This window comes from Anabrus simplex, chromosome 2, assembly GCF_040414725.1.
Source record: "Anabrus simplex isolate iqAnaSimp1 chromosome 2, ASM4041472v1, whole genome shotgun sequence".
NCBI classification, from domain to species: domain Eukaryota; kingdom Metazoa; phylum Arthropoda; class Insecta; order Orthoptera; family Tettigoniidae; genus Anabrus; species Anabrus simplex.
In genome coordinates, this window is record NC_090266.1 from 652,610,163 (window position 1) to 652,624,441 (window position 14,279).

General features: G+C 38.8%; 1 protein-coding gene across 3 annotated transcripts in view; it reads right to left on the reverse strand.

Moving 5' to 3' along the window:
• LOC136862994 (uncharacterized) overlaps positions 1 to 14,279 on the reverse strand; it is a 319,777-nt gene that overhangs the window by 175,105 nt on the left and 130,393 nt on the right. For all 3 annotated transcript variants that reach the window (XM_067139304.2, XM_067139303.2, XM_067139302.2), the window contains exons 4-5: positions 13,091 to 13,235; positions 9,922 to 10,025 (exon numbers count right to left, since the gene is read on the reverse strand). In XM_067139304.2, coding sequence (XP_066995405.1) covers positions 9,922 to 10,025; positions 13,091 to 13,235 — 249 coding nt within the window. The remainder of the gene's footprint in view (positions 1 to 9,921; positions 10,026 to 13,090; positions 13,236 to 14,279) is intronic.

Here is a 14,279-nt window from a genome sequence, read left to right on the forward strand (position 1 = left end):
GTACATTAAAACTTTACAGACGTAGTCAGTATGTACGTTTTCAATAAAAATGCATGAAACGGACACTGCTTCCAGAATTATATCTATTCTTTAGCTGACCTCAATTGCACACACCCATAGCAGATAACAATTGGAACCAAAGATTCTACAACATTTAAATAAAATATTTTTATGAATATTTAATTATTTGGAACAAAAATTGTTCTTATGATTAGTAAATATTTGAGAGGTCTAAACTAACACAATGACAGATGTGTTACTGGTTGAACAAACAAGGGACAATTCTGTACTTTGGAGTTGAATCATTTTAACCAATGAATGCCAGAGCTAAATTTCAATTGCTGATGTGTATCTTCAGAGCCTGATCGAGCTGACTTGCATATTGGTGCCAAATCCTTCACACTTAAGCAAGCAACTTTTCAAAGAAATTATTGAATACATACTATTATATTAGCCTACCAGATAAACTACATTTGTGAAAAACAGTACAACCTCATATGTTGGTTGGACTATTACAGAAAGAACTGAACATTCTGATGCCAAGTTTTATTCAACTTTTTATTTGGGGAGTATGTTATGTTCTGTGTGAAGTGAAAGGTTCCCAAGAACAGTTTTTAACCAAATACAATTCATTCCAATCTAGCTTTGAGTGAAATTTCATTCAGAAACATGAACCAAAGAACTTCCTCACTTCCTCTAGTCTTGTGTCTACCAACTCATCGAAACGGTGAAGCTTCTGCTAAGTTCTTGAACTCAGTATCGAGAGTTTCAGCTCCTACCTGCCAACAAAAATCCTCAGTTATCACTAACACTTCCAAGTTCAGGATAATGTACTCACTGTTACCCTCAGATTCACTTTCTATCCTTTCAGTCTCTTGTATTTCGCTTCTTGTACTCATCTTGAAGCCCTTATAAATAAAATCATCACTGTCATTATCTGAATTATTTATCAAGCGATGCCATTAATTTTCACTAAGAGAAATTCATTGTGGTCTATTAATGAAAAAGGAAGCTGCATGAATTTCAGCTGGAATGTGTGTTTGTAGACATTAAAATTATTTTTATACAATCTCCTTTCATCAGTAAAGTCCAGCCTCAGCTACTCTCTCTCTGTGTGTGTGTGTGTGTGTGTGTGTGTGTGTGTGGGGGGGGGGGCATTTTAATTTGATGCCATCTAGGCTGCATGTTAATTCTGGCATTCCATTTTACTCTACCAGATCTCTGCTGGGGCAATCTATGGTTGAGATTTAATAATTCTGTCGGGTAAACATCAAATGTGTCACCACGGATATTTAACATGCAAACATTGTACAACATGGGAAGTGATGAATGTTTAAACCACAAGTAGAGAGGATGTGTTTAGTTCCTGTTGTTGGTTTGTTTATTTTATTTTATTTTGTGTAGCTACTGCTAGCCTGGTGAAGCCCTTGTAAGGCATACCCTCCGATAAGGGTCAGTTGTGGTGGATGCAGAGGTGCCAACCTTTGAAGTGGGTTATCAGTAATCCCATTTTTAACTCCCTCACTGCCCTCCTCAAAACGTTTATGAGCCAAATACAAAGCACCCCGTTTTCCCTTTCCAATAGCAATCTATTCTAAAGTATATCATATTATGCAATAAAATTTGTTCATTACCTGTTAGTTTTGTGATAAAAATTCTTTGTAGGTTGTGTTGCACCCAGCAGCTGCTTTTCAGTGTAGGTTTTCTAGAAACATACTTCCCCCTGAGATGACATTTTCATTGTCAGGCCCCTAAGAGATACCAGTGTAGATGTACTTAATGTAGGTCTGAATTCTGTCTGATTTTTCTTTCTTTTTTTCTTTTTTTTGTTAGTTGCTTTACGTTGCACTGGCACAAATAGGTCTTATGGCAACGATGGGATAGGAAAGGCCTAGGAGTTGGAAGGAAGCGGCCGTGGCCTTAATTAAAGCACAGCCCCAGCATTTTCCTGATGTGAAAATGCGAAACCACAGAATACAATCTTCAGGGCTGCCGACATTGGGATTCGAGCCCACTATCTCCCAGATGCAAGGTCACAGCCGCGCGCCCCTAACCACTTGGCCAACTCGCCCCGTCTGATTTTTTCTTAACAACAATGAAAACTCTTTCTGTGGGAGAGTTACTGTGAGGTACACTTAATACTGCAAATACAACATTACTTAAGATTTTATACTTAATTTGTCCATTTTCATTTTTAAGCTCTGCAATGTTGTTCCAGTTCACATCAATGTTAAGTCCATGTACAATATATTCAGGGAGAGTATCACACTGGTAAATTGCAAATTCCTCTTCAAGTTTGTCATGCTCACTTTCCTTGACCAAACTTGGGAATCTTCGAACAAAGAGATGAATAGGAAACCTTCATTGTGAGAGAGATAAAAAAATTCATCATCAAGGGGAAATTTCCTGATAATTTAACTGCAAGCTGCCATATAAAACTCTCTTACAGAGTTATAAAATATCTCTTCATCACAGTCGTTATCCTTCAAATATGCCCTGGCTTTTGCTCCAATTACCAAGTCCTCATTGGCTTTCTGGTATTTCCTCCTCTTGAATTCAGCACTCAAAAGGGAGGTAGATTCTGACTGAATGGAACATGGCTGAACAATTCTGACCAACAGGTCAGTTAAAAGACCAGTAAATTTCCTCCTAAGAAGATGAATGGCTGGAGCATCTTGTTGCAGAAATAAATGCACCGAGTTAAAGACAGGAAGTGTACTCTGAAGAAAGTAGCAAAAGAGTTTTGTGTGTGGGTCTTGTAAGAAACATTTTACAGTTTCAAACTGCTTGGTGCTCTCATTTCTATGGTGGGGCTCACTACAAAACATAAGGGTCAAAGCTTCCCACTGCTCAAGAACTCAATTAATAGACTGAAGAAGTGAGAGTAAACGGGTACTGACATAGGCTACTTCAAAATTTGATGACCCTCTGTGCAACAGACAGCCTGATATACTTTCAACGTGTTTTGCCTTTTAGAACACTTCTCAAGATAGTAATATAACTGAACCAAAAAGTTCTCTACACTGACTGGTAATTAGGCTGCTGCTTTTTGTGCACAGATGTATATGAGGTGACATGAACAACCCGGGACATAAACAGAAGAATGCCTGTACTTCACAAATTTGGCAACACCTTTATTTGCCCCTATCATTGTGTATGCATTGTCAGATGAAAAAGAAATGCAATGTTCCCATGGAATGGCTAAAGAAGACAATTCACTATTAATAACAAAGAAAATATCCTCACCTGTGTACCTGTGTTGTCAGCACTCTCTAACAATAACAATAGAAGAGCTGATATTTGGCCTCTCTGAGCATTAAAGAAAGAGACAAATATAGGACAAAGTTTAACTGCATTTGAATCCGCACTACCATCAGTAGCTAAAGAAAAAGGCATTATTTGCAAAAGTTCACTTATTTCCTTTTTTGCCTCAGATGCCGTGTATTGAACTAAAGCGGAGATTTTAGTTCTTGCACAACCATATTTCTGAGATATTTTAGAGACGGGGAACCTTGATCTAGATAAATTTCCAGCGTTGTCTGAAACTGATAATGGAATATTATGATCCAAAAGAAATGATGCGAACAGCAATTCGGCATTTGTCACTGCAGTTTCATTACTTTTTATGAAGAACGATGAAACAGACTGGTTTTGTAATTTTGATATAGCGTACTTCTTTCCTTTTTTCATAGAAATTAATTTTTATTGTGATAATGTTACTTTTCCGTAATAATTTCCCCTTGTCACACATGTGGTCACTAGAAGTGTGTTGACAGAAATATTGAAGGGTCTTGTGAAACCACGCTGCATTCCCATGACTCGGTAAGCTCTCAGTACCTTACTGACAGCCTTTCCTGTGGGTATTTCATAAGCTGGCCTAGTTTACGAACATTATCCAGTCAGAGATTATTTGTGTTCAAGTTCACACCATGTCATCTACTTATCACAAAGTAGTGTCAAATGGTTTGAAAGAATGCAAAATTGGAGATATGTTAGAAGTTAGCAGAGATAGTGAACTTTCTAGTAGTGGTTCAGAATTCTATTCTGATGAATGTAGTGGTGATAATGATTCCGAGAACCATGAAAATCATGGACAAATATTATGTGAAGACCGAGGGACAAGGATATAGAGAAATGTTACTAGAGATAGCTAGAGTCCCGATATTCATTTAGTCATAATTTACCTTCAGAGAGTTCAGAAAAAGATTTTTTGAATTATTTGTGGGATTGGAATTTTATGAGCTAGTAGCAAAGCAGACAAATATTCACAAAGAAAAACTGGCAAGACACTAATGCTGACAAAATAAGGGCATGTGTTGTTGTGTTTGAGTCATCAGTCCCTAGACTGGTTTGATACAGCTTTCCATGCCACCCTATCCTGTGCAAACCTCTTCATTTCTACATAACTACAACATCCTACATCTGCTCTAATCTGCTTGTCATATTCGCATCTTGGTCTACCCCTACCGTTCTTACCACCTACACCAAGCTTGATAGCTGCAGTGGCTGAAGTGCGGCCAGTATCCAGTATTTGGGAGATAGTGGGTTCAAACCCCACCATTGCAGCCCTGAAGATGGTTTTCTGTGGTTTCCCATTTTCACACCAGCAAATGCTGGGGTTGTACCTTAATTAAGGCCACGGCTGCTTCCTTCCCACTCCCAGCCCTTTCCTGTCTCATCGTCACCATAAGACCTATCTGTGTCGGTGCGACGTAAAGCAACTTACTACCTACACTTCCCTCAAAAACCAACTGTACAAGTCCTGGGTGTCTCAAGATGTGCCCTATCATTCTATCTCTTATTCTGGTCAAATTTAGCCAAATCGATCTCCTCTCACCAATTCGATTCAGTATCTCTTCATTCGTGATTCTATCTGCCCATCTCACCTTCAGCATTCTTCTGTAACACCACATTTCAAAAGCTTTTATTCTCTTTCTCTCTGAGCTAGTTATCGTTGATGTTTCACTTCTATATAATGCCATGCTCCAGACGAAAGTCTTCAAAAACATCTTTCTAATTCCTATATCAATGTTCGAGGTGAACAAATTTCTTTTCTTAAGAAAGGCCTTCCTTGCTTGTGCTAGTCTGCATTTTATGTCCTCTTTTCTTCTGCCATCGTTAGGTATTTTACTACACAAGTAACAATAGTCACCTACTTATAGCCTATCTCAAAAACTGGAAATGTTACAACGTGGAGATAGATATTTGGAATCTCCTTAAAAAATATACTTTTTTTTTCGATTTGAGAGAAGACTGTTTCTCATATGTACAGTACTATGTTGCATGGTCATCTTAGCCCCCAAAGGCAACAACACAAACGTGGTTTACAAAGAGTTTCCGGGGTAAATGAAACTCAATTTGTTGGTGATTGATTTTTTTAATTTTTATTTTTTGCAAGTTGCTTTATGTCGCACCGACACAGATAGGTCTTATGGCGATGATGGGACAGAAAGGGCTAGGAATGGGAAGGAAGCATCCGTGGCCTTAATTAAGGTACAGCCCCAGCATTTGCTTGGTGTGAAAATGGGAAACCACGCAAAACCATCTTCAGGGCCACCGACAGTGGGGTTCGAACCCACTATCTCCCGAATACCGGATACTGGCCGCACTTAAGCGACTGCAGATATCTAGCTCGGTCGGTGAATGTTTATACTTTAGGGATTTTCAGAGAATGTCTTAGTACAGTACCGAGGAACGATTACTTTTATTATTTTACGAAATCCACGCGAGCGAAGCCGCGGGTAACTGCCATTCTCTAATAAATTTGTAACTTGATGAGACTTAAATGAATTTATAATTTATTACAGTAATTTATTCTTGTAAATATTAATTCGAGTACCTGTGTCAACTTTGCATCTTTCCTCAGTCTGTGACTTACAACAGGTTTTCAATTTAATTTTAACTGAAGCAATTATCATATTGTGATCAGATCCTATCTTAGCTCCTCTGTAAGCTCTGATATCAGTTATGGAGTTCCTATGCCTGTTATCAATTAGTATATGATCTATCCCACTGGCAGTCTTACGATCACATGAATACCATTTTTCCTTATGTACTGTACTTGTTTATGTGGGAAAGTGATACTCTGCACATTCGTGTTTGTGGATGTAGCAAAATTGATTAGTCTAATGGCATTATCATTGCTTTCATCATACTGACTTTTCCTACCTATTGTTGGCACAAAAATTTCTTCCTTTCCAACTTTTGAATTGAAATCACCCAAAATCATTTTCACCAGGCGAGTTGGCCGTGCGCGTAGAGGCTTACATCCGGGAGATTGTGGGTTCGAATCCCACTGTCAGCAGCCCTGAAGATGGTTTTCCGTGGTTTCCCATTTTCACACCAGGCAAATGCTGGGACTGTACCTTAATTAAGGCCACGGCCGCTTCCTTCCAACTCCTAGGCCTTTCCTGACCCATCGTCGCCGTAAGACCTATCTGTGTCGGTGCGACGTACAGCCCCTAGCAAAAAAAAAACAAACCTTTTTGACATCTTGTTGGGGTAATTTATTATACAGTTCTAACAAATCCTCATAAAAGGAGTCTTTAACGTGATCATCCTTGTCGTTTGTGGGGGCATGGCAGTTCACCAGTGATAAGTTAAACCATTTAGAATGTACCTGCAAATAGCATAGTCTTTCATTACATGTTCAAAAGACAGCACTGATGATACTAGTGAATTTTGGACACAAAATGCACAGTACCAAATTCGTGGGATCCAGTTTCTTTACCACTCTTAAAAAGTGTTTACTTCTCCATGTCCTGTATACCATTACCTAATAATCTAGTCTCTTGAATTGCAGCAATTCCCACTCTATACTTCTCCAGCCGTTGACTGAGGATTTTGAAGGATCTAGGTTTATACAGGGTTCTTACATTCCAAGTTCCTATTCGTAAAGCCAATTTCCATTGCAGGGTAATCATATTTTGATATCCATTCTTGTTCATCTGAGGCAAATGAGAGATATTCGTAACAACCTTTTCTTGTTCACAAGGTACCTTCTTCTTGTTCTTTTTTTTTTAAATGCAATAGAGCCATTAACCCTATGTGCAACCCCCAACCTGGAGGGCCAGAGACTTTTCTGTCAGGGTTGCCATACCTTAGCCGAGTAGTCCCAGATTTAAGGCGCATATACCACCAGAATTTTGCATTTTTAAACATAATGTTTCTTCCTTAAATATATAATTAAAGCTGAAATTATGAATGAATTTGGATCCCATTTTTACATCCTTTTGCCAGTTTTAGGTCCTTTTTTGGATATTTTTAGGTCTTTTTATAGGTCTTCAACTTCCGAGTGCTACTTATTACCTTTGAATTAGTCGGTGCACGTTGTCTTCTATGATTGTAATGTGGCTTTAGTTTAGAGATGCATAAATCCTCCCCCCCTTCCACACACACAGCTAAACTAAAATAGGTAGTGTGCAAATTTATACCTTTCTGTCCAATAATGCAACAATGTTAAACCAAACTCAATATAGCCAGCAACGATGACTGACAAATAAGTGTGTCAGCTGTCCTTTTAAAAGGATGGCAGGCAAGGCAAATTTTGGACTGCCATGAAAGTGTGTAAATAATTTTATATCAGAGGACATTCCAAAAACACTGAACCACTGTGTTCTTAAGGTTCTTAATATGCACTTCTCCATGATTATGATGATACATTTACCACTAAAAAAATGTTAACTCCCCTTACTCAGAATACACAGAAGTCCATCTGTACAGCATGGAGTACTGTTGACCGATAATGAGTTTCAGGCTAAGAAAGAAGAATCTATTCTCACAGAGTAATGAGGTAGTTGCTGTAACACTGTCAAATGACCAATTGTCATGAAGCTGCAATGAGTGGAAGTTGGTGATGTCCGTGGTAGGTTTGGATATGAAAGGGTTCTGGTGTAATTGCTGTAGTCAAAGACAGGCTACAGAACCCCATCTCCAAACTCACACTGGCAGGGTCTAATTGCCAGCCTTTCTGATCAGTACCTGTTGAATTCTAAGTAAGGTAGTGTGTTTCTGTGAAAACGTACAGTATAATAGTTTTCAATAAGAGTGGAAGAGTTTCTTGCCTGGCTTACTGTACTGAGAATCAGAGGATAGCAATAAATGTTTAAAAAGGAGATCAAGTTTGTATCGTCATAATGGATTTCCAATTTAGACGCGACCCCCATTCTGTGGACCACTGATTTAATCTCCAAAATATATTTACACCAGTAATTAGTGCTATAGGCAGCTACAATTGGTACAATAAGCATTGATTACAGCTGAACTTTCCATCTCGTATTTGATTTTATGCCACTACCAGTCAAGCATTTTGTGATTGTTCCTTGTGCAACATTGATCTGTAGAAAGAAAAGGCTATGTAAATATGTAGTATTTTATTAACAGTATAAGTTACTTCATTTTCCAAGAAATTAATAGGAGTTTTGTGGATACGAATGTAAATAATTTATTAAGGTCTCAATGGGTTAATTAAGGTACAATCCCAGCATTTGTCTAGTGTGAGAATTGGAAACCATGGAAACCATCTTCAGAATACATAATTTCCAGGATGTCTACATGACGTGTACCAAGTAGCCAAGTGCGCTACTAAGCAGGTTTATGACCAGGACAACAACAACAAAAATTAACCTTTTGTATTTGGTCTGGAGAGTGGATGAGTATTTGGTCTGTCACCTAAGAAGAAGTACATCACAAGTGAATTAAATGAATTATTTCTCCATGGGCTTAAAAAATCAATTAGAAGAAGATATGTTTTCTTTTCTCTCTATTAAGGAAATATGTAAGTGAGGGAAGAACACACTGTTTGCCTGAACAGCTGGTATCTAACTCATTAATAAAAAGAAAAAAAGGAAAGAAAAGACAACAAACTTGTATATTTATGTGACTTCTGATATCATGATCCTAGCCATGGAGCCTCCAGTTTTACAGGAAATCCAAACCACAGAGATGTCTTTCATTTAAAATAATTCCATATGGATTTGTCCAGATTCAAAACGCAGTTGCCTTCGTGAGAAGCTAGCAACTATGCCACTCAGCCATTACGTCCAGTCATAAATAAAATCATTAAAAATATATCCCAGTAGGAGCCTCATTTCCTTCATTTGATATTCCTATACCTATACATTTTTATCTCATTATTGTATGTTAAAAACCATCTGAATGAATTTACCACCAGTGAAAACATCCATCAATACAATACTCGTAATAAGGGTAATATTGATGTCCCAAGACATAGACTGTGAAAACACGTAACTCACATAAAGTAAATAGTATAATATTTTTTAATAAATTACTATTCTCTGCACAGGATGTGTCCATCAATAATTTTAAAAGAAAACTGTTTAACTGGATGTTGGAAAATCCATTTTATGACGTAAAGGAATTCTTAGAAATGAAAACTGTTAATATTGACTTTTAATAACTGTATTTAGATAATAGAAATTATACTTTAACACTGGATGACAAAACCTATTTCATGTAAATGATCAATGGTGAATAAATATTCTTATTCTTAGACATCACACTACACACAATAAGTTTTGCTTCTATTTTTGCATTGACAAATTCTAGGCCTGGCCTTGCTGGCCAATCACAGCTACAGGAATAACAGAAACACACTCTGCGAGACCAACACATTCACTACAGTCCAGGTAGACATGGCAAAACAGCTCGTTAGTATGCCATATTTCTTTTAAGCTAACCCTAACGATCGCACAGGTCATGTCAGACAGGGATATAGCCAGCCTATCTTGTGTTCATATTCATACACAGCTACAACCATTTGACAACCCTTTGCTGTCCACAAATTCTGTATACATCTCCATCAGAGTATGCTATTCCAACATAAAATTTGATTTAGACAGAACAGGAGCTGAAACAAGTCGGCTATGAACTGTGTTGCTAATAGTGGTGTAGGTCACTTACCTGACGAAATGCCTTTCCACAGATTTCACATTTATAATTCCTCTCATCAGTGTGAGTAGGTAAATGTCTCATCAACGTGTACTGATGACGGAACTCTTTGCCACCTGAAAGAAGTATCAAAGGTATCTCAGTTCATGTTTTTTTGTCAAGTATCTTTTGCTAGTGTTTTTATGTTGCACTGCCTCGGGCAGCTTTTAGGCAATGATGGGATAGGACAAAGGAAGTGGCCAATTTGCTTGGTGTAAAAATCAGAGAGCACGGAAAAACATCTTCAGGGCTGCCTATGGTAGGATTCAAACTGATCACTTAACAAATGTAAGCTAATAGCTATGTGAGCCATACCTTGCAACCAACTTACTCAGTCTGAAATGTTTCCTTGTTACTAGTAAACCATACCTACTTTTAAGTCAGGCACTACATCAGGTTTGAAATGACACAGCGAAATACTTTGCAGTGTTTCTGTGACAAATATGTCAGACTGCTTCAGACAAGGTAGTACACTTGTTTGTGAAAATGAGTCACTGTTTAACATTTCTGTGATGGCTACATGCCTGGAAGCACCATTTCAACAGCACGATTCACGTAAACTAACGTGACCTGCTGGAGAAGGTAGGGTGAACATGTATAGCCAAGTACTGGACTCTGAAGGTACATATGACAATGTTTTCTACAACTAAGACACTTTGAGAGAGGTTGCACTGTCAGACTAAGTGGGGCAGGCTTCATTATGATGAATTGGCTGCTACTCAGTCTGTTCTATCTACACAGTACAATGCTGTTGGAAGCAGTAGGAATGTGATGGAACACCCACAAGTCATGAAACCTCTGGAAGACACAAGTGGACTACCAGACTCATCATTCAGCAAGCAGTAACCAATACGTGGGCATTATTGGTCACCACCCAGAGACATGTTGCATTGTCTCTGATGAATCCTGTGGCAACCAGTACAATATCAGGCTTCCCACAGAACAGGAGCTGTCTCTTAAACATCCTTTGTGTCATTTGCCAAAACAACATTAACAACTACTTTTGGCATCTGTCATGAATGGGTTACTAAAGACATGGTGACCCACATCACCGTGAGCCAGATCAAGAGTCTGAAGGTGAACTTTGTTAATCCTCAATAATTATGGCTACAGGCAAATTTTACCAGCACACCAGGCATTATGCTGGGACTGTACCTTAATGAAGGCCACGGTCACTTCCTTCCCAGTCCTAGCCCTTTCCTGTCTCATCGTTGTCATAAGACCTATCTGTGTCGGTGCGTCGTAAAGCCAATAGCAAAAAAAAAAAAAAAAAAAAAAAAAAAAAAAAAAAAAAAAAAAAAAAAAAAAAAATCAAATATCAATGGTATGGAATGTAAACTATGACACACAGAATTCAGTAAGGTTGGAATGAAGTGATTCATCAGCAGCAATATCAGCATCCACATAATCACATGCCATTTACAGGTCTATCTTTACAAGGTAGACCAGATAATATACAGGAAATCAAAATACAAGGGTTGGTACTTTAACAGTTGCAACACATTCATACAGTATATACGCTAGGAAAACAAACCCAGTATCTCTTGCTTATACTACATGCTAGGTTATTACCTAACCTACCTTACAGCACATGGACCCTTCCATTCAGAACACCGTGCATGTGCTATGTTGTAAAGAAGAGCATCACCTGTGAATTGATAGCCTAAAGATGGGAAGCCATGATGTTCACGAAAGAAAACAGTATAATTGGATAGAGACTGAATGTGTCTGCAAATGTACAGCATGGAAATGTCACCGAGATGAGTGGCTCAGACGGTTGAGGCGCTGGCCTTCCGACCCCAACTTGGCAGGTTCGATCCTGGCTCAGTCTGGTGGTATTTGAAGGGGCTCAAATATGTCAGACTTGTGGCGGTAGATTTACTGGCTTGTAAAAGAACTGATGGTGGACTAAATTTCAGCACCTCAGCCTTTCCAAAAACCATAGGAAAATAGTAAATGGGAAGTAAAGTCAATAACATTATTATTATTATTATTATTATTATTATTATTATTATTATTATTATTATTATAGAAATGTCATCAACGTCTTTTTGAGGTGTGGGGGGATTGGCGCTGCCTCAGAAGAGTTGCATGGTGGACAAAAAGCCTTCAATGACGGACACCAACCTCTGGCCGACATGTCTCAGCTAGCCCAGGCTGGCATCAGTGAAGAGGACGTGCAAGTTGCTGGCACACTGCTGGCAATGGATTCAAGCAAACAATTCGTGAGTTTGCTAGAGAGACAGGTTTAACACGTAAGAATGTACTGAAGGACCACCTGGGCATGACAAATATATCGCAATGGGTTCCACACCATTTGATGGAATTGTTGAAATGGTATTGGTATGCCGCTATGCAAACCAACTTGAAGCACTACGAGTGCGAAGAGGAGGCTTTTCTACACAGTAGAATTATGCTGGACAAGGTATATGCCCAATCATACAGGCTAAAAATGAAACGCCAATCAAATGAATGGCCTTGTTAGAGGTCCTCACGAAAATCAACAGCTCGCCAGAACCTAGCAATGTGAAGGTGATGTTAATTCTGGTGTGTGACTGTAAAGGCATTATTCTAATGCGTATGCACCCTGAAGGACAGACTGTACATGGGCAGTACTACTGTCTGTACATTTTTGGAACATGATCCATGACCAGCATTGCGAAAGAAGTGGTGACGCTTTCTACAGACCCCTCCCATCATTTTGCAGGACAATGCTCAAGCATATGTGGCACAACCAGTGGCTGAGATATATTGCTTGATAGGACTAAAAAGTGCTCTACCATCTCCCACACTCACTCGACTTACGTCCCTGTTATTTGATTCTGAAGAAGAAGGAATTGCTTTGTGGCATCTGCTTCTGAAACGTTCCAGGCTTTCTTCATACAGTAGATTGCTCCATTTGCATCATCGAAACAGCAGGTGCTGCAAAAGGTATGCTGTGGCTTCTGCATCATTGGCAATGGGCTCTACACATTGCCAGTGACTACTAAGAGGGACTAGAAGTTTCATGGAGGTAACTCTTGCCTACCAATTCTAGTAGAAAGGCTGCCACCATTAAAGTACCAACCCTTGTTATAGAATTCTCTACTTATAACAGACAATTAACAGGCGTAAATGATCAGATTCATAAGGACTAACTTACATGTGCCACATTCCCAAATCTTGACAGTCTTATTCTCTGCTTTGATATATTTAACAAAATGCATCTGTGTTCGAGGATCATCCTTCAGTAACTGATACTCCTCTTGATCTGTTGACAGGTAAGTATCAACTCCATCTCCAACCACCTGAATATTCATGAATGTAAAATGTACATTAATACATATTACAAAGTGAAGACATAAGAGTAATTCAGTGCATTTTATAACAAATATGTGCACAATATGCAATCTTAAAACAAGCGTGTAAAAATTGAAGAGGATATCATGAAATTCTGCTGTCTAGAGAAGAGCATTTCTTAATCACTAATGTGTATTTGTCCAAAATGTACTGCAGTGAAACTTACTGAGGAGAGAAAACTAAAGGCACATGAGCAGTATAATGAAATTCCATGTTAAGTGGTTAGTCTGTGGATGTTTATAGAGAGTCAAGCATCCACAGCATTTAGAAAAATGTGAACTGGAAGAATTTTCAATACGTGGAAGGCCTGAAAAATTCATAGAATATCATGGAACTAGTGATGGGCAACGCTCTCGCTCGAGACTGACGTCACGGATCTCGAGGCTTTCGCGAGAATCTCGAGACCGATCCTCCTGTAGTGCAAGCTGTGCGACGTACCAGTAACTACGACTGTAAACATTATAGTATATCAATGGCAGTTATTGTGTGAAATAACGTTCTCGTATGAAAACGTGTGAGCCAATACATTTTGTCAAAAACCTGGAAAAGTACTGCATGTTCAAGTATGAACCCCTTAATACCATTAACGAAAGTGAAAACAGAATGTCAGTATCTTAAACTGTTCACGACTTATTTGGGGTGGACATCTTAGCTGACTAACCCTGCATAATTTTTGAATAACTGTAGATAGGATGCACACCTATTTGGATACTGGAGGCGTGCAATATTCAAACTTGAGCCAGGGAAGATGTGCTGTACTACATATGCAACACCCATTACACATGAGTGGAACATGTAATCTAAAATGCCCGACTTTGCTCCAATTCTTTCAACAGGGGTGATGGGCAACGCTCTTGAGACCGATTCTCGCGTGCTGCGAGCTGTGCGACGTCCCAGTAGCTACAAGTGTAAGCTTGATACCAATATAATGGTCCGTTATTGGACATTCTAAATTTTCCAGCTAACTCATTCTTGGTTGCCTGCGCTTCGCC